The following is a 21,507-nucleotide window of genomic DNA, read 5'->3' on the forward strand; positions in this document are numbered from 1 at the left end:
AAACAGAACTAGATGCAGATCGCTATTTGCTAACATACTTGAAAATGTTTAAAAAATTAGCATAATTTTTAGTATTTATAGAAAAACTCAACTGAATGATAACCTTTACTGTTACATTTTTTCATGACAAGACATTTTCTTTTAATATTAAAACAATTATTTTTTAATACTATTGCAATATTTTGATTGAAACAAACAAAAAAAATCATATATTTTGTGTTGGATTGTTTAGTCTTTATTCATTTACATTAAACAGACAAAAAAAGGAGTTTAAACATTTACTGAAAGTGGAAACTCAGATCTGTCAAAGCACGCTTCTGTGGAAACAATGAATATCTTACCTGTTATAGATGGCTCTTGAAACTAATTTAGATCTGACCAGATTGTGGAGCTAAAGGCTAATCCAAGCGAGGCCAAGATCAAATTGGATTGCAGCCATCTTAAAACAACTTATTTTTGCAAAAATATTTTATTAGTTCTGCCAGAAGTTCTCCAGGCTACACTGAATGTGTACAGCTAGCTGCTACTGGCACTATTTTCTCCTTCAAATCAACATGAAATTCTATGTCAACAACCATTTAACACAAATCTGACAACATAAAGACAGGATGAAGCGAGAATTAATAAATTGGGGGCTGATTGATTGATTAACTGTCAGTTATAAAGGTGTTGTTCTGGTCTTTTGTTGGTGAAGAAGGAGCTGAACCAAAAGGCAGAGCTCTCAATTTACTAGTTTGTCTGCATTTAAACCCTCACTCATGGTCATAAAATGTGGATCATGACCAAAGAAATGGGAGACAAGTGGCTAAAATGACTCCGTAGAGTGGCTTGGCTCAACCTCAGCAACATGGTGAGGACCTCACACATCGGGGGGACCTTGGAGTAGAGTTGCTGCTCCTCTGCATCGAAAGGAGTCAGCTGGAGTGGTTCTACTATCTGATTAGCTGTTAGTTATTAATCATGCCAAAATTAAAATCTTGTTTCTCCAAATTGAGGCTATACATAAGCTATCTGCAAGATATTGTTTGTTCATAACTTTCACTGAACCTCACTTCAAAAAAATACGAACTATCTAACTGCGCTCATCAAACAGGCAGTTTACAATCAGAAGCCCAGATACAGTACACTATAAGTAGAGTTTAATCTTTGATCATTTATCTGCTGATGTGGTTTCTGCCTTACAGCTGTTCTCCCAAATAATTGATCAGAACAATCTTCACCTCTCTCCTCAACTCTAGTTACAGATAAACAGCATTAGAAATTGTACTAAAAAAGCTGTAAAGTGAAGAAACTGCAGTAAAAGCTTAACAACCCTGTTTAATCAGTTATTTTTGATATTACTTATTACCTCTGCCAAGGAGGCTATATTTTTGGTAGTGTTCATTGGTTAGATTGTCCGTCTCTCCATCTGTTAGCAAGATTACTTAAAAAAGAAGGAGCAGATTTTCATGAAATTTTCAGCAAATGTTGGGGTTGTCACAAAAAGTGATTAGATTTTGGTCGTGATTCAGATCATACTGTTTTTTAATGATCCTTTGGCAATGGAGGAGGTTTGTGCTCTCTGAGTTCTCCTGGTTGACAATGTTAAGCAAATGTTTATTAAGACATTTTAGAATATGTCCCAGTTAATCACAAACAAACTGAAACATTCAAATGAAACCAACCAGAAGACTGAGTCTGTTCTCTTGGCATTTGCACACTGCGTGCAGTTTTACCAGCAAATGATTTGCCAGTCTTCAGCCTGGCGTGCCCACGCGGTTGACTCCTGCACTCCGGCGGATCGGTGGCAGAGGTCCAGAATCACTTAGATCATTTTACCCGGGGCACAAAGGGGGCAGTGAGGAGCCACTGACCCTGCACTCGTCAGGCAGGGCTTTACGCCTCGCTGACTTCCCTAGTGTGACATTTCTCCTGTATTTGCCCCCTCCCTATGGCTCCCCGTGTAGCCACCACTGCAGTGCAGAAAAAGATCATTGTCTATAAAGATATCAATCAAATGAACAACATCTGAGGTCAATCTGCTGTCAGTGCTCCCTCTTTGTCGATGCAGCTTTCATGTAAAGTGACAATTATGACAGAATGTCAGAAATGTTTCCGGTTGTAGTCACTTAACTCAAGACGACACTTTGAATACCCATGTTCTTAAGCAGAGATATCGTACCTGTCTTCTTCTCATCAGCCATCACCTGACTGTAGAACACTTTTTCTGATTTTCTTACATGATGTGTGTGTGTGAGAGCTGTGTGTTTATGTATCTACAGTACATGTCTGCGGACACCAGTCCTCCCCAACCCACCCCGACAAACACACCCCCTGCTACGGGTCATGCAGTGGTCATGACATTATTAAAGGATCAATTGTGCCTTAAAACACTGCCTCTCTCTGTGGGGATATGTACTGGAGCAGATGGGGCTTATGCAGAGTTCTTTAATATCTATTTAAAGTGCTTTGGAGACAGTAATCTAATGAGACATATACATTTTGTTCGGCTGGTTTGAGAAAACTCTGTCATCTGATTGTACAAGCTTCGAAATTGATCTAATTTACTGTTACATATATATACCACTGTATTAAAAGAAGAATTTCCTCTAATGCATATGCTAGTCAATATATTATTCAACACACATTCTAAAAGCAATAAGTTGGTAAATTGCAGTTAAAAATGCACTGTGTGCTCCCCTAAAATTTCCCCTTTTTCGGATTTTTGTGTGTCTTTTATATCAGCAACCCATACAAGAAGGTGCATATAATAGTCAGAAGCTGTAGTAATGGACCAGGACATTCTCCCTATCCATTCCAGCCACTCTCAGGGGAGCTGCAAAGAAGGGTAGGAAGGTAAAAGCGAGGGCATGCTGTTCTGGGATCAACACGTGTCTGCAAAAGCCTGGAGGTTCTACAACAATCTGTTCCAGTTGGTTCACTCTGGTGCTGTGACCTCAATTTTTTTGCTGCACTTGGAGCTTCCTCGCACTCTGGTTTGACACAAGAGCGGAGCAGACAGTGCTCCACCCGCCCATCTGAGGAGAGAGGGATGCATCGGAGGAGCTGCTCAAATATCAAACAACGAAGCTGAGAAGGAACATGGAATTAATATCTGCTCATCCTTGGTTACACAAGCATTTCCAACTCTGCAATTCCGTGAAATGACACTTTCAATTGGGGTCAACTGGACTCGTGCCTCTGGATTTCAGGCTGCTTCTTTGCCTTGAGGTAATCAAGGGTCATAAATATAATTAGAGGAAGTGTAATTCAAGCACTGTAACTGAACATTTGAGAAACACTAGGGGTCAGTGACAATCCATGTAATCATATAGCAAAGAGACCCTTACCAGAGATGTATATAATTACTTATATGTTTGATCAAAAGATGTTAGACCAAAGTATACATAACATATTGAAATAATTCTTTTGTATTTTTGTGTGCAACTGGTTCATTGACCTAAAATTGGTTTTCCTAATAAAGCATCTGCATGCATGTGTTTATATCTTATTGGTTTTGCGACTTTTGTTTCCTGCTAAAAGTGTTATTGTGGGTTCTCAGCGCCGTTTGTCACTTTCTCCCCTCTATCTCATGGCGGTAAAGCAAAACATCCTAGCAGCCGTGACACGGTGGTATAGTAATTATCTAATTGTTTGAGCTATGTCTTTCTGTGATTTATGGTCTTGCATCAGTGGCTGACCTGATTTATAATGATGCCCCCACACCCCCACCCCCCTTTGTGAAAATATAGAACTGAATTATGTGGCACCAGTCCAATTATCTCTTTGTTCAGCTGAAACTCCTGCCGACACTGACGGTCTGCATCACAAACGGCGACCGTTGATGCTTTCACCTAATAACAATAATATGATCCATCATTTTAGATTGGCCCAATCACACCTCCCACTGTGTTATCTGCTTTTTTGTTACTGTGTAGATTTCTTGTTAGTCCTTAAATTTGTAATCAGAAATGCTCCAAAATGGAAGAGTTGTTATTATCATTTTTTAATCAGGTTATTGCTTATATATTTCTCATATGGTTGGTTAGATATGATGTTAATGTTATGATTGCAATATGCTGTCCAAAAGACCATAACCAAGCCACAGAAGCAGCAGCAGCAGGAGGAAAATAACAGGATTACACCTTCCATTAATCCAGCAGGCCTCCCATTATCAGGTTCATGCCACAGAGTGAAAAAACTGGGCACTAAGTGGAGCAAGTTGCTTGGCACAAGGACAAAGTTGACAGAAAACATAAGGCCCCCACACACTGTCTGGACAGCAGGAGGCATAGGTTGAAGAATAGACCCCGCCACAAGCACATCCACTATACAGATGAGTTGCCCCCTCAAATTAGCACCGAGCACAGAGACTGTCGCTTGTGTCTGATGAAAAGATGCACGGCTGCCACTATTTGTGCCGCTGAGGCATTCATCAAATTAATTACTAGTGGATCCAAGCACCTCTCTGATACCTCTTTATTTTGAGTCCTGTAAATGGGGACTCAGACGAGTGCTGACAGAGAGGCCTAATACACCAGTCTTTCGTTGCACATAATTAATTGAAATCTTTGGTAGTTTGACAAATTGGAATGATAAATCTATCTTCTATGAATAGCTTAAAGAAAAAATGCATAATCAGTCAAAACCGTACTGAAGGAGCAACATCCTGCTCTCTCCGTCTCACTCACTCACTCTCTTTTTCGCTTTCTGCAGCATTGTGTGATCCATTAGGCAGAGAAAGCATGGCTTGTTGGGAAGAGTTTCCTTCCTTTCACCACCTCGATTGATAACTTTGGCTTCGTACTCTAATAGAGCGGTCAAGGTGGAGAGTTCCTTTGTGTGGTTCAATAAAATCTGGGAGAACATAAATCAAACCCAACTTTTCTTTCCCACTGAAAAAAAAGAGAAACAGTATAATATCCCATCGCTTCATCTCTTGGTGAATTATCTCATCAGTGTACACACATTAAGCAAATTACAAGACACAAAATTATTAGCAATTTAAAGCAAAAGATATTTTAAAATGTGGCACATTGGAAATGTTAGGAACACTTAATATCTTACCTGTTGTTGATGGCTCTTTGAATAACGTCAGTTTGGAGAAACAGAGTTTAATTATGACTGGATTAATGAGCTAAGAGCTCATCAAGTATAGTAAAAACCAAAATAGATTCCTGCTATCTTAAAACAACTCCATTCTCAAACTTTTAATATCAGTTTTATGCAAATGTTATTTTAGAAACCTTTATATGGTTGCTTTACATTACATGATTATTTACATAAAATTTAATGGTATTTTTTTTAGCTCAAACAGCACTACCAACTGGAAATGAATGATATTCCAGTCAGAATAACCCTATAATGTAAAATTGATGTCAATGTAAAGGTTTATAAAATAGCATTTGCATGAACTGCTATGGCATTTTTTACTTTAGTGTTGTTTGAGGGTGGCAGCAGTACACTTTGCTCTTCACTAGCCGTTAGCTCAGCAGTCTAGTCAGAGCTAAACTTTATTTTGCCAAACTGAGGTCATTCAAAAAGTTATCTACAAGAGGCAGGATATCATTTGTTAATAACCTTTCCACAGAACCACTTTAAACCATAAGGACGTTCCATGTGACTAATAATATGTTTTGATCTGATTATAGCAATATTGTTTTAATTCATCTTCAGTGTTTTGATAATGAAAACTTAAGCATTTTAACAAACAAACAAACAATACCCATTGTACACACTCACAGACAAATCATTAAAAAAAATCTTCAAATAAACTATACGTTTTTTAAATAAAATTAAAAACGGCTGTTCAGAAAAGAAAAATAAAATCGATGAAGTCATTTGGGTCTTCATGTTGCTTTTGTCTTACATCCTTGATGGCTGATTTTCAGCTTGTCTAAATTTATGGTCTTATTTGAGCAGCATTTTGTAAATTATAAAGGTAAATCTGCTGCTCTGACTTGTACATAACTGTTCTGTTGCTATGGTTACGCATGATGACAAAAGCTAAAAGTGTCTTAATATTTCAGAAGAACCAAGTTGCTTGGTAACCTCCCAAGTATAGCATTTTTAGCATAAAATGTTATTTATTTCAATCCATATTTTCATGGGGGAAAAAAAAAAAAACCTTGTGGAAAAATTAGATCTAAGGCAGAAAGAGCGAAAGACACAATAAAGTCAATAAAACTGTCACTGGAGCGGAGTCATTAAAACATATAAACAAAACTAGAAGCATCCCGAGGGCACAATCCTCTGCCTGGGTCATAGGGTCATTAAAAATTGTAGGCGCCAGATCGTGATCCTGATCACCACCAAAATCATTTGCTCTTTGTGACAACCTCCACATTTCCTGAAAATTCATTACTTTTTAAGTAATCTTGTGCACAGACAAACAAACGCTACCGAAAACATATATGTCCTTGGCAGAAGTAAAAAAGTTTCAGAAATTTTTTTTAAGAAAGTTTTAGCCAATGAGCTGTTGACATAAGTTTTTAGAATAATTGTAGTTTTCAGTGCTAAAAACTGCAATTACTCTAGAAACTGTGGTCTTCAAAATAGTATTTGAAAGCATACAACACATAATTTCTTAATTTCCAATTGTTTGGATTTTATTTTATTTTGAAAAGATAGGCCCCTCCTATTGGAATGCATGAAATAAATTTTACTTTGAAAAAAAATAGGCTCCTCCCACAGTGATGCATGCTCCTTTATGACATCACACACCTTTGATTAACAGATTCTAGAATATTAGGAATTCTCTCATTCTTCTCCTAAACGTTGTGACGTCAAGGTAAAAGTTGTACATTGCAAAGTTACTTTTGAAACACATTTGCTTTTAGGGATAAAAACAACAGATGTATTCACAAGAAAACACTTTCCAGACAGTTCCAATGGCTGCTACTGGTTCAGGACCCAGGAATATGGATCACAGGGAAAACTTTCGACAGGAACGTCGGCCGCAAAGGTATTCTCGCCCCGGAGGATATTACAATCAAGAGACCTATCCAAACTACAATCAGTACCACCATGGACCTCCAAATTATCAAAACATCATTCCTCCAAGTGGATACCCAGTGTTTCATCAGCCTCTGCCAATGATGAATCCATTTATGCTGTTTCAAGAAAACATGGAGTTGAAGGCCAAACTCTGCGAGGCTATGTCTGAAATTCAAAAGCTGACGACCCAACGACAAGAGCAAACTCCCCAAAAATATGAGACAATTATCTACGAACTGAAAAAAGAACTCAACCAAGTTCGCAACGAAAAGGAGGCTTGTGAGCAAACCATTCTCCATTTAAAAAACCTTGAGGAGTCAAACCTTGAACTTAAAGCTGAGTTGGAGAAAACCCAAAACTGGCTGAGTGAATCTCGAGTCAGGGAGTTTAATGCTGACTTTAACTCCATTGCAGCCAGGAAGTTGATTAACAGCCTAAATCGGGACTTGGAGGCAGCTAAAAAGAAAATGGTCCGAGCTACACAAGACGGGCAGACTGGTTTAGAAACTGCGTCCCAGCTGGAAAAACTTCAAAGTCAGCTTAATGAAGCAACATCAACCATTGACTACCTAAAGCAAGAGCTACACAAAGTCTACAAAGAAAAGGAAGATTGTGTAAAAGATGTCTTTGAATTAAAGGACATTGTGCAGTCAAAGCTTCAAATGGAATCCAAACTGGAGCAAGCTCAAAGTGAGCTGAGAAATCTTGGGAACAAACTGTTTGACAAAACGGTCAAATTGGATCAATCAAAAAATATGATTGACCGCCTAAATCGGGAGCTAGAGGCTGCTAACAGAAACCTACAGAGCAAAAACAACATCCAACCCACACAGGACCAGGATACAGAGACTCAGGCGGACCTTGAGGAGTTACCAGCAGAAGATAAGGAGATCACAGAAGCTCACCAAGATGAACAACTTGAACCCAAACCTGAACTCACGGCTCTGAACGAACAGCTTCCAAAAGCTGAGGAGCCTTTCACTGAACCCATGGAGCATCTTCAAAACGAACTGCCAGGACCACTAGAAATCAAGTCCGATCAAGAGACCATTGATAAAAACGATGAACTGCAAAACATCATGGACGAAAAAATTCTACATCTTGAGGCAAAAATGAAATTGCTTGACACGAAAAAGCCAAAAAGGAAGAAGAGGAACTGGTTTGTTAGGCTTTTTACTTGTACAACACACATGCCTAGTGAAGAGTAAGTCAGAACTGGGAAATCAGAATTATTACCACCAAAAACAAACTTTTTGGAACCAGGAATATGGACTGTGTTGCAGTATGTACAATTGGCCTGGTACATGCAGAATAATGATAAATGTTTGAAAATGACTTGATTGTAAACTATACAGTGTCATCTCTCAGCAAGAACTTTTTCTGGTTTACATCCTGGTTCCACCAAACATTTTCTGTTTTGTGGGTTTACCCCGGGCACTCCGGTTTCCCCACTATAAAATCAAAAGCCTTAATTTAATTGTTCCTCTTAAATTGTATGAGTGCATGTGTGAGTTTGCTTAATCAGACATTTTAAATTGAACCTGAATGTGTCAGTGTGTGTTTTTGTCTTTTGTCTCTGTTGATTTGGCAATGGATTGGAATAAATGACTCAGCTGTGAAAAAAAAAAAAGAAATTAAATTAAAAAAAAAAAAAAAAGTCTCCTTTGAACAATCGCCACCTTAACGCGGTGGAGGAGTTTGCGTACCTCTGTGATCCTGGGGTCCATGTTTGCCAGGGTTTCCCATGTTAAACATGGCCTCCGGGGGAGGGGTCAGACTAAGAGCGATTGAATGCCTCCCTGATCTGAAGCAGTGTTTTGTTGTTGGACTCCTGTCCATAACAAGCACTTTGTTTCAGCACTGGGCGGTCCAACTTGGAGCCAGGCCACCGTAAACCAAACCTTGACGATGGATCGAGACAAAAAGCTTGGAACTCCCCACTCTCCTAGTTTAAAGTGAGAAAGCTCCTTGGATGGGAAGCGAAAAGTTTTCAACTAAAGAATAGAAGTCAAGTTATTTTGTTTTTTAAATGTTTTAAAATTTATTCAATGCAAGATGTTTCTTTTAACTCACCGGTCTTAGCACTGAAGTAAAATCCAACAGGTCAGGGTCATTTTTAAAATCTAAACTGAACTCAATGGATGTGGGGCTATACCTTCGACTTAAGGTCCCACCTACACACCCTCCCAGCCAGCTAACAGGCCTTGACACTGTCAGTCACAGTATAACATGACACTTTTTTTTAAAAGCCTGAATTAGCTAATTGAACTAAACATATGAAAAAAAATGCATATTTGAACATACAATAGCAAGGTAGGATCTAGGGGTTAATCAACAATATTCAACTTAAAAAAATACCTTAAGTGTATTTTCATTTTTTTTTGCCAGGAAAAGGTCCCTTTTACTAAGAAGAGCGCTCGTCTGATGTGGCCACAACTTCCTCCTTTCTCTAGTTATGGTATCTTGATGGTCTGAAAAGTGTTTTTCTATTTCCCCCCATCAAAAATCATTTACACACATTTATGGTATATTTATAATTATAACTATTTTTCTCACGGTACTCAGATATTGTGTTTGCATATAAAGCTATATTTTTAATGACACACACACACACACACACACACACACACACACACACACACACACACATATATATATATATATGTCTCTGTGTAGTTTTGCCAAGATTGAGAATAGCCAGAATGTGAAGGTTGCAGCTGTGAAGGACACATCTTGTCTATGGTAAGTAGTCATCCCTAATAGGTTTGGTTTGGTTGTGAAATATTGGTGAGCCAAGTAGGTATGTGACATTAGTGTTGTCTCTGGGGAAAACTGCAGACTGATCTCAGTTCATAGAGTCCTGAGACAGGATGGGGGGCTAAATAAAGGCTCAGATAGATGAAACTGTACCTCAACCTTACAACCTCAAGACAATCATTTTCCTCTGCTGTTTGTGATGTCCGTGTTTATCATATGTGCAATAGTGCTGCTAGAAAGAATCACCTCAGGTATGAGTTTTCCTCAGTTTTCTTGCATCACTGTAAAATATGTATTTTTTATTTTCAGTGTAAAAACTATGGATGTTAAAGTAAATTTTGTGTCAGTGTTAACCAGATTATCTGTAAGTCACTCTCTATGTTTTTAAGGCCCCATCTACATTACTACAGATATTTTTTGTTAGTGTACTTTTTTCTTCACTTGCAGTTTAACAAAACAACTGCAATACTTATCTAGCAATCTAGCACCACTAGATGGCCAGAACATTCACACTAGCCATTGTGTCAAAATATACAGAAAACCATGCTTAACTTGGCTAAAGATCCTCCCTCCCACATTTATTTTTTATTTTTTATATTGTATGATATTTCCTCTTTGTCATTTACCATTTCAGCACATTATATAAGTCTGACTGTGACAAATTGAGAATGAGAACAAGGTTAAAACAGCTCCATATTTATTTGTTTAGTGGGCACAAAGGGATTTTGCTTTTTGTAAAAGAAAAATACAATTATTATCCATGCATAACCAACAGAAACAAAGTATCTAAAACACTCCACTTTGAAATTGTTGCGGTCATAAACTCTGTGTTTCCCTTTCCCAAAGAAAGCACTAAAGCACTCCTGGTCTTTTTGTGTTTGTATTTCTTTTCTGTCCTCTCATCCCCTCTCCTCTGAAGCAGATGGCCACCTCTCACGGTTCTGGTTCTGTTGGAAGTTTCTTGCTCCTCTCCACTGTTGCCTGCCACCCTGTGCATGCCCAGGATGCAGGACTAAACCTACATGAAAATTCTCCAGAAAGACAACATTTTATGAGTTAATAAATCTGGTTGCTGGATTACAATTGGATTAAAATGCACTTTATGCAAATCGATTTCAATTGGAAAGCAACTCTATTGGATTAAGTTGTAATTGGATTTGATTTGGACCTGTCTGTTTTTTACTAAAGCATTTTGAAATGATTTTTGTTGTGAACTAGTGCATTACAAATAATATAAACTGAAACAGAAGTATATTAATCGCTTTTGAGCTTGGGCTCAATTTGACCCCAGCAGTGTACTCATCCAGATAATGATTATAAATGCAATTGTTACCTTAATGTCACGTATGTTATGTTTGTTTGTTGACTACCTAAATGACCCTTTAGGTAAAACAGCTCACCTTCCATACATCCAGAATATCTTGTGTGCAACTATGAAAAAATATGCAGATCACCATAAAATCTCACTAACTGAACTAAATTTATTAGGTGTCCACTAAAAAAAACTGTAGTAATTAGCCCATTTCTATGACGTAATCTTTCTCATTCACAAGCCAGCACTTGTTTTAAATAAGTTAGTTTTAGATTACTACATGTAATGTATGAATAGTGTCTGTATTATTTCATTGCACTACTGTTATAATGGTACTGTTACTAACAAATATACATCTTGAGGAAAGACAAAAAAGCTACATTTGTGTACAGTACAATAACCTATAATGTGTAGGTTGTGTGCATGTTTTCTTTGAACATGCAGGTAATAAGACACAAGACAACTTATTCATCACTGTTAGATAATAAAACAGAGAAGCCAGCAGGAAACTAAGGGGTTTACTGGTTTTAAAAAGTTGTCTTTGATTGAAATCCTTGCCATGGAGCGTGACATGAGCATTTCCTCTTCGTTCTCCTATTATCAGCAAAGGCCATGGTGAACAGGCTAATCCCTCTTCATCAAAGCGGTGTGGGCAGCAGTCAGCAAGATGTGACCATCAATTAATCACCCACTATCCCCCTGACCAAGCCCAGCCCCTGCACAGATGTGAGGCCTCATTGGTTTTAAACATTCTCACTGGGAGAGCTGCTGCAGATGGAAGTCTGCCACAAACTGGCTTTGTCAAGGGGCTTCTGTGGGCAGTGAAGCTGTCCCCACCATAAGAGTCAATCTGCTCCGAGGTCATTGTGAGAAAGTACAATCAGATTAACCTCTGAACTAAGTTTTAACTGCGTCCTTTTTATAGCCCTGCTTTGGTATCTTAACTTTATTTTAGTTTTTTTTTTTTTACTGAAAGGAATGCCTTATCATTTCTCTTACAATGACAGTATGCCTACTCTGAGAGTTAAGAGCATCAAATGAGTTCATTTGCTCAGTTTCACTCTCAGGGTTTCACTTTTTTGTAGCTAAGCTGCTTTTTTAGAAGCCTATTGTCTTATTGCAAGCCTTTAGAATATTGGATAAACCAATTTCCCCAAAAGCTCTAATGCTCAACCCATCATCCTCTGCTTCAGCAGCCCAATTTCCTTTACACAAGTCAGATAAAACACGTATGTGCGCATACGTTTCATTAAAACACAGGTAAATGCCATTACAAAGTACAGATTCGTTCAGCTCTGCACTTTAAACTTCAAAAGCTCCGTACTTTTTTTTTTTAACACCTAGCCATATAAAATCCCATGTAAATTTTAGCATATCTGGACCAGTAACTTAGAGCAGTGCAGAACATGAGGGTTGCAGAGTTCATAAATGAGTAAAAATCTCCAAATGAGTTTGGTGACCTCCTAAACTCCATGAAATTAATATAAGCAGACATCCTGCACGCTGCAGGCTACGGCAGAGCTGAGGAAGATTACTTAAGCTCTCCAAGTTCCATAAAAGTTTTATGAGCAGACTTTCAAGGCACATTGTTGCAGTTTATTGGCGAGGACAGGGAGCAGTATGGAAACAAACAAACCTTTACTGCCGTCACTTAACCCCTCACACGTGTACAAGGAAAACACTGGCATCAAAAACATTAAACATAACAAGTGGGCGTTTCAATAAAAAAGAAGTTGTGAAAGATTTTTTTTTTTTTTTTAATTGTGAGATTGTTGGACATCTTAATAAGTATTGTCGTTTATCCGTAATAAATTCATATCATATGTTTTATTTATGGTCACAATTTTAATTAACTGCTTTATATGTAGGGCGACTCTCATTATGAGTGCTAAACATTAAAACAATAAAAAATAATCAGACTTTGTGTAAACGTGGAGTCTTACCAGTCTTTTAAATGACTCAACTTGTTGTTCTGATCACTCTAACATCAGTGTCACAGACCACAGTTATGTCATGTTGTAAAAGTATTGTCTTACCACCAGTTTCACTTCTATGCTTACTGGTACTAGCTGTACATTAGAAAGTAAGGATTCTGGATTAGATCAATGAATTAATAGAGCGTTCTATCACAATTCAATGCTATGCTAAAAAAATCTGATCTGGCAATTATCTGAATTTACCAAACACTATCCAACTTGACAGCTAATATTACAGTCTTTTGCAACAGCTGATTACTATATTTCTAATATTTCTATATTTACAAATGGGATTATTTTTTAAATAACTAATGTAGCCTAACTATTTTAACATTGTGGCGCCAATAAACATTCATTGTTAGCATTTGGGTAAGAAAAAGTGTATTTTTCAACCTTCCTAACATTAGAAGGCGCTACATACCGTACATACAGTACACCCGGTACTATTTAAACACTGTAGTATGCGAGAACATCACTCTGTTACAAGAACTAAAATGTCCTTGTCTTTTTTAGTCTTCAGGTCATATAAATATTGTGCCAAAAACAGAGCAATAACTGCTGTAATGATCTTTAATGCTGCTGAATTGTTGCTAAGATGCTGTAAACGTATTTTGTTAACGGTATTTTTCATCAGGAGTGTTGCTCCTTGCTGTGCAGCAGCACTAACATCTAAAAACCAGACAGTGTCAGATACTACCCATGTGGAGTCCCTCAGGGTTCTGTTTTGAGACCAATCCTGTTCTTGCTTTGAACACTAAAATGAGCTAAATCTCTTTGCTAATTTATGCAGGCGATATTCACACATTGTCTTAATAGAAAGTTCACTTTACTGAGAACAAAGTTGTTTTCTCTTAAACTGTAACTTCAGCTTTAAGATTAAATTTGCAAAATGTAACTGTGCTAAGTATAAAAGGTTGATGCCAGCTGCAGACAGTGATGTAGGACATCGTAAAAAGAAAGATTAAGCAAAGTTTATATAAAGATAATGACAAATGAATAAAAATCAAGTCATAGTGCAGAAAGAAAGTTGTTAACATATCATGGTCTAAGGTTTTACTGAAATAAATGGAAACATTAATAAAATCAATTGGAGCTTACGCCAAACAGTTTTTAAAACAAGCTGCTCTTGAAGTTTTCTTGTTGCTATTTGATGGCAAGATGTACCCTCGACGTTATTACTTTTTTGGTAACCTTTTCCTCAGAGTAACACACTTCAAAATCACACACACCGTCTTACCTGAAGATGCTAGAAGCTTTTCTAATTACAACTGTTAGCCTCGGAGGATGTATGCTAAATCATTTTCTGTTAAACTTACTGTAGTTTCCTTCCCCATCATGAATCTAATTGCCGCTATTCTAAACGGCACCACATTAAATCTCTCGTGTCCCAGAGTCTGACTCTCTTAGCAGTCGGTAGGATACTAATCTGAACATGCCTCTGGAAGTTAAAAGAGACTCTCCTGTTTGAATATGATCAAACGCAGTTATGCTAAGGGCATTTGCTGGAGGTTATCGCTTCTTTCTAAGTTAAGCAGCATGTTTTTGAGGAAAATGGGCCAGCAAAATAAATGCATTTAATGAGGATGAAATTGGCGTACCCATAAGGATGTTCTTGTGCTTAATGAATTTTCACCTCACCCCTCAGAGTAGATCTACAGAAATGACTTTGCCAAGTAAAAGCAGGTTGTCGAATGTTTCTGGTGTATTATTGGAGCATGATGCAGGCTGCAAAAAGTAATGCAGAGATGAACAAAATATGCATTTAAATAAAGATGTCAAAAGAATGTTGCGTTGTTCATCAAACTACTCACTTTTAGCCTTCCCATAATGGTCTGAGTGGACCCAATTACAAAAAGGATTCTGCTGTATTAAAACAACTCCAGTTTTCAAAATTTCACAGCGATTTATGTGGCCGCTACTTTATGAACCCTGCTAGAAATATTGTAAAGTTTCTGTCAGAAGTGCTGCAAGAAAGCACCAGAAGTGTAACCTACTGCTGCTGACGCTACTTGTGTTTGCAAATAACTACAGAATTTTATGAAAACAACTTTAATGCAAAACTGACACTGATGTCAAGGTTTTTAAAGCAGCATTCAGATGAACCACGATGCAATTTCAAAGATTAGTGCTGTCTTAAAATGAAAGCCATTCCTTTGGTGTAAGCCGAATTCAAACTAGCCGTTAGCTCATCAGTCCTTTCGGACCTAAACATTATTTCTTCAATCTAATGCTGTTCAAAGAACAATCTACAACAGGTAAGAAATTATTAAATTATTAATAACAAACTATAGAATTGTTTAGAGTATCATATTTGACTGCTTTGTTGTTGCACCTGAATAGTTTGATGCTGTTTTGTGGGGTTTTATGAGACTTCACATCTAAATCACCACAAAGCTATTTCTTTTTGTGCAAGCTAACAAAAACTAACCTGCGTGCCGTCTCAGATTAACACCACTTCCTGCTATCTCCAGACTGACAGGAGATAAAACCGTGTCATTTGTGGAGCTAAGTAGGAGGTGATTAAATCACGTGCCCCAGGCCACTAATAAGACTGTCACACTGTGATGAGCTCCGTGTGACTAAATAACGGGAAGGCTGATGTCACGTTTCTCACAGGCTCTCAAATATGAATCTGACAAAAGAAGCAGTAATAATTTTATACATAAATGGAATATTTCTAAAAGAGGAATGCAGTCAGACTCTGATTGATGCCGCCTGAGCTCTGTTCCAAAAATAACCTTGCCAATAAAATAAATGATAACAAAACTAAATCCACCGTGTCACACAAACGACCTCATAACTGCAATGTTAATGTACAGTTAGACCTTAACATCCAACCGTTTCTTTTGTTTAAAGTAATAATGTGTCCTCATATAGCTGTTGAGCACATTAGAGCTAAATTGCCTTGTTGTAAATTCTCACCTGGAGGACATTTGGCAGATTTGTCTCGACTATCATGTACTTTAGGATTTTTATGTTACTGTTTCATATTAACACTCAAGTTGTCAACTCGGTTTGCAAAACATGAGGCAAAAAGAGCACAAGCAGACAGAAAACTGAATGATCTACGACAGCATTCAGCTTTGCGTGAGTTTGCATCTTACAGATTTTGGTTCATGGACTGAGATTTCCTTATGTGTTAAAAAAAATTTCTCAAGTAGGATTTAGTTATATTGATTATGCAGGAGTGCTTCTAGATGCACTGAAAGGCGCAAAGATGAAAATGCAATGCAAGCCGTTCCAAGAATCAGAATCTTTTCTACATTCTCAATGAAAAGTAAACACATTTTCTTTCAAATTTTTATTTTAAAGGGTTGTGTACCAGTATGTAAAACATAAAATAGTCCTCATCAGGTTTTAAAATACGGAAATTACAACCTCAGATAAACAGCAGAACAAAAAAAGTAAACCAAATCTCAGCACATTCTATCATGCTGTGTATCTATACACCAATACAAAAAGAACAAAAGCAATTTATAGCATTATTTCGTTCTTAGAGAAGAAACAGAAGTAGAGCAACTTGAATAGTTTTTAGTTTTTAAATAAAATAAATGGTATATATTTTCTTAGGGAAAAGTTTAGCTGCAGACTTATCTGTCAGTCCACATTAAGGTTAAAATCATTTATTTATTCATTTATGAATTGATTACAGCCAGTTAAAATTAGGATATTTTTAGCTTTAATTCTGGCCCATGCCTCATTTAAACACATATAGACTGCCTCCATTCTAGAGCAGTTTTGTGGAACAAATTTTCAGCTTGTGAAGTCGGAGTCCCACACAAGTTTGTGCACTCCTGGAGATCGGTGCACAGTTCTACCAACACTGTAATAGCCAGTTGGTGACTTTGATTAGCGATCACTTTGCTAAAAAATAATAGTTCTTCGTGTCACTATAAGAAAAGATTAATGAAATTAGACATAATTTTTTTCTTTAAATGCTTTAATTAATTTTGTGTCATGAATTAGTTATAAACATTGATTTCATCAAACATTATGGCCTAAAATGACCAAATGTACTGTAAGTGCTGGATTGTTGGTAACCTAAATATATGTTAGTGTCAGAAAAATGATTCATGCAGGTAAAGGGATAGTTCAGATCTTTAGAAACCGGGTTCTGTGAAAAGATTAAAGAGAATCATTATCTTGCCTGTTGTAGACAGCTCTTTGAACAACCTCAGTTTGGAAAAATAGAGTTTAAGTCTGACCAGACTGGTAAGCTAATGGCAAGTCCAAGCAAGACAAAGTGGATTGCTGCCAACAACTTAAATATCAAAACTTTCATAGCAGTTCATGCAAACGCAGTATTTCAATAAGCTTTTTACATGCTTATTTACATCAAATCCTATTGTTTGCAAGCACAAAACAGTGCAATAGCAGCTAGCTGTAACATTTTTAGTGCAGCTTGGAACACTCCCAACAGGTATATTATAAAATATCAGCCAGAACAGATGTGATGGAAAATGATAGCACGTGAATGGCTATAAATTATTTAGACATTTGAACTTTTTAAAGGGGCTGTGGTCGCTCTGTGGTCAGTGCCGCAGTCTTGTGATCCTGAAGCTGCAGGTTCAAGCCCAAGCGTCAGGAAGGGTATCTGGTGTTAAACAACGGGCAGATCTATCATAAGAGTTTACTCGCTGTGGTGCCCCCTGCAGAAGGGAGCAGCCAAAGGAAAAACAACATTAGAACTTTATAAAGCGCCAGCCATCTAGTTTGGTCTCAGCCCCACTACAATTAGCAACTAGCTTGTCAGTCCAGCCATAATTAAACTATTTCCTCAAACTGAGGATGTTCAAGGAGCTATCCATAACAGGTAAGACATGAATTGTTCATAACCTTTTCACAGAACCCCACTTCAAAACATTTGAAGTGCTGGATTTGCATTATACCTACTTATAAGTTGTACAGTTGCATTCTGTATTACCCTATTTATTCTATGAAAATGTGTTTTATAGATTTATTGCAGGGTATTGAAGAAAAAAAATCCTAGCAAACTCACAAACTTTAAATGTTGTCCGACAACTTTATCTTCTATTGTTTCAGTTCCTTAGCTCCATGGAGCTCTGCAGTAGAGTGATATAGTGCGTGCTATGATGAGATTATTAGGCATGAGTGAAAAGGCGAGGTCAACACCAGGGCACTGTATGCAATAATCTCAGTTACATGCATCATCAGTATGGAAAATGTGTGGGTTAGCAGCGCACCTAGTGTGTGCGATTGCGTGTGCGTGCGCGCACACATGTCTATGTTTCAGAGCGAAAGAGTGAGAGAAGGGGCGAGAGGCACACACACACACTGGATGCTGAAATCTCCCCTGTGGGCTAATAGATTCGAGATGACATGCTCTCCGCTTCCATGCTGAATGTTCACTGAACTTTCTGGCAAAAGAGGCTGCTACTAAAGAGAGTTCAACCAGAGGTTAATATAAACAAACAGTAGAAAATGGAGTGCAAGGGATTTTTTAAATACAGAGATGACTGACAAATGCTTCATTGCTATTAGCCCCTGGCCTCTAAATCTGTCCCTTGCCAAAAATAGTGTCATCCCATTGTTGTCACTGTAACCCTTCTGATGATGGTTTCACTTTTCAAGCTAGTTAATTGATAAACGTGATACATTATACTGATGAAAAACATCAAGTAAATGTTGGTTTCATCTGCAGAGTGTCATTTTCAAAGAATTTTGAAAACTACACACATTGGTTTTGCTTGTATAAATTAATTATGCGCCAGAGGGTTATTAATGCGCCACTGTTAATTTCTTGGACGCCCAACATGATTGTATTTAATGCATTTTTGACGCTCATGTTTAAAGAGAAACTGTTTTTTGTTTTAAAATTTTTATTGTTTTGTGAAAAAGAAGCAAACTCTGTACAGGTCAATGGAGTTTACATTTTATGCTGCCCTCCAGTGGTTGGTTTCATGAACTTGCTCATGTTGGTACCCTTCAGGAAAAGAGATGGGAAAGATGCAACCTGGGCTCATCTCTGGGAAAGTTGCAGAAACCTCTCAGCTTGTTTGAGGATATAGTTTAATGAGATGTTTATCTTACAGTCTAACGCCTCGCTGAAGTCATTTTGTACTTTTACAACACAGAAAAAAAGTAAAATATTTAAAGTCTTTATTGCTTGTAGTATAAAATTCTTATGATTTTTTAAAATTGTAAAACACAGCTTTGTTGTAAAGAATGGGTTAAATGTGGGATGCAAGCTGTCCCTGCTGGGATACTGAAATTTATCACTGCCAGTGCTAATGTGCAAATTTTGTGATGCTAGCCGTGCATTGTTAACCGTGATTGTCATCTAATTAAATTGTGGTTCGTCACAAGAGATGCTTTTAATGGTGAGATAAGCGCTGGGAGTCCACTGAAGCGTTCCCAGGATCAATAAAGATGTTACAGTCTGGAGTATGAATTGTCTCAGGGTTACACAGGCCAGTTGAATTAATTAGTACTGCAGTTTAATATCCTCCACTCAAACTTTCTGGCCAAGCATTTGGTTGAACATGGGATATGTCATTCCCCTAACTATTTATATTTGCAGCTTTAATAATTAGATTAAATCTGGTGTGTTTTTTATTTTACATATACACGCACAGAAATCTCAACATATTTGCTTGTACAGATATTTTCTAGACTTTCTTACTGTATTCTGAATGTTATTTTTGTCCATTTTGATGATTTTTCAGTTGTGACAAAAGCTTCTTATTATCTGTCACCATGCAAAAGCAAATAATAATATAGTCACCTTTGTCTGTTTGTTTGCCTGTCAAAATATCACACAATATGTATATCTAGTACTAATTAATTTTGGGAGTGAGTGATTCAAGATGGATGCAAAAGCTAATCAACAAATGTAAAAATGATTGCAGTTATTGACCTAAAATCTGCTGCGGTAGTAGCCGAGAGTCATTCTTAACACATATTTTGAGCACTAACAGATTGCCTAAGATCTTTGTTTAAAGCTTTTACCATGCAAGCAGACAGGTGATAGCATTTCCTGAACAAAATGCATAACTTTAAATCATTATACGTCACTGCACGAGTCCTAACGACAGACTAATGTTTGACTAATGTGTGACTAACATAACTATTAATATGACTGTTTTTAACTTAAAAATACTGAGTGCAACATACAAGCAAGAAAAATATTTTTCGAATTGTGTTCTTTATATACACGAACAAAAACTTGGATGGAAAAGAGGAATAAAAAGGAAAGGCGAAACAGAGGAGTAATGGTACTCGTCAAAGCCAACTATAGGCATGTCCTGCTCCAGACATGTGACGATGACCGTGTGAACCCTGAGGTTCCTTACAGAATGTGCCTCGTGTTGGTATAACGAGCCATTGGCTCAACTCAGGGGCTCAGCTCAGGCCACCTAACTGAGAGTCAAATTAGAGGCGCTCAGTTGTCACCTCATGCCTGACTGACCCCCGACCCCGAGGGCCAAGACCCATGTCTGGGTCATGTACAGTCCTGTGACCCACTTACCAACTGATGGGAGCGTGACAGTTATTTTCCTATGAAGCAGCTTCAACTTCACCTTCAGATCGCAGGTCTGAAGTTTCAAAAGCTGCAACTTGTATCTTCAGACCGGATGACTTTGATGTTTGTTTGTTTGACTCAAAGCTGCAATAAGTGACTCTGTATTGTCTAGAGAATGAGAAGAAATGAAATATTAGGGCTTGTATTTTATGCTGCATTCTCTTATTTTGAGCCAATGTATTACTGAAAATAAAATTTAGCGTCCTACTTTGTCCTTTCCCCATACTGACAACAAAGATCCTGTCTTTGCATTCAGAGTTTTTTCCCTGTAAAACTCTAACAATGCTGTGTTTTGGCTGTATGGAAAACTCAGGGCTGGAGTTGATACAGACCTAAATTTAAACTGAAATTCCGTCTGTATTGTGATCTGAGCTGTATTTTATAAGATCTGACATATAATCCCTCATGGGTGTGTAGGAGCCCACTGGAGGCTGCAGTGTGGTGGAGGCGACTTGGAGCTCATCACCTGCTTCCCTTATTGTCACCCTGCTTCCTGTAGCTGTTGGGCACCACAGGGCTGAGCTGCTGCTCCGTGAGCCAACCCTAACCCTCACCATCCCCCGTTTGCCCTTTTAATGGCAAGTGTCACACTTTTGCAAACACAGAATGCCAGAATTTCTGTTTGGATACTGGAACTGTCCAATGTCATACTCATGCATTTGCATTTTGTTAACAAAAATTAGACACTGTAACAAGATAAATGTTGTAATGTGATGATTTTTCTCTTAAGCAAAGTAGCTGTCTAGCCACAGTCGCTTTAATAGATCCGCAAGAAAATAATGTCTGCAGGTTAAAAAAAAAAGTTGCACCTTTGTCGCTTAATTTGCTAAGATAGGGTGAAACTGTGGCGTCTCCTTGTGAGAAAAGGTCTATTAGCTCACCGACATGCTGCTCAGTATGTCATTTGAGTCTGTTACAGTGGCAAACTGCGTCGTTACCCCGGT

General features: G+C 37.7%; 1 protein-coding gene across 1 annotated transcript; it reads left to right on the top strand.

The window, feature by feature from the left end:
- Nucleotides 1-6,768: 6,768 nt before the first annotated feature.
- Nucleotides 6,769-8,613, top strand: LOC119617484 (myosin-6-like). Its single transcript, XM_037978459.1, has one exon. The coding sequence runs from the start codon at nt 6,834-6,836 to the stop codon at nt 8,181-8,183; it is 1,350 nt and encodes a 449-aa protein (XP_037834387.1). The 5' UTR covers nt 6,769-6,833; the 3' UTR covers nt 8,184-8,613.
- Nucleotides 8,614-21,507: the final 12,894 nt, after the last annotated feature.

This window comes from Kryptolebias marmoratus, linkage group LG11 (genome assembly GCF_001649575.2).
Source record: "Kryptolebias marmoratus isolate JLee-2015 linkage group LG11, ASM164957v2, whole genome shotgun sequence".
Lineage (NCBI taxonomy): Eukaryota > Metazoa > Chordata > Actinopteri > Cyprinodontiformes > Rivulidae > Kryptolebias > Kryptolebias marmoratus.

What these genes read in the sequence shown, in the direction of transcription:
- LOC119617484 (XM_037978459.1), top strand. Translation starts at nt 6,834, where the DNA reads ATGTATTCACAAGAAAACACTTTCCAGACAGTTCCAATGGCTGCTACT.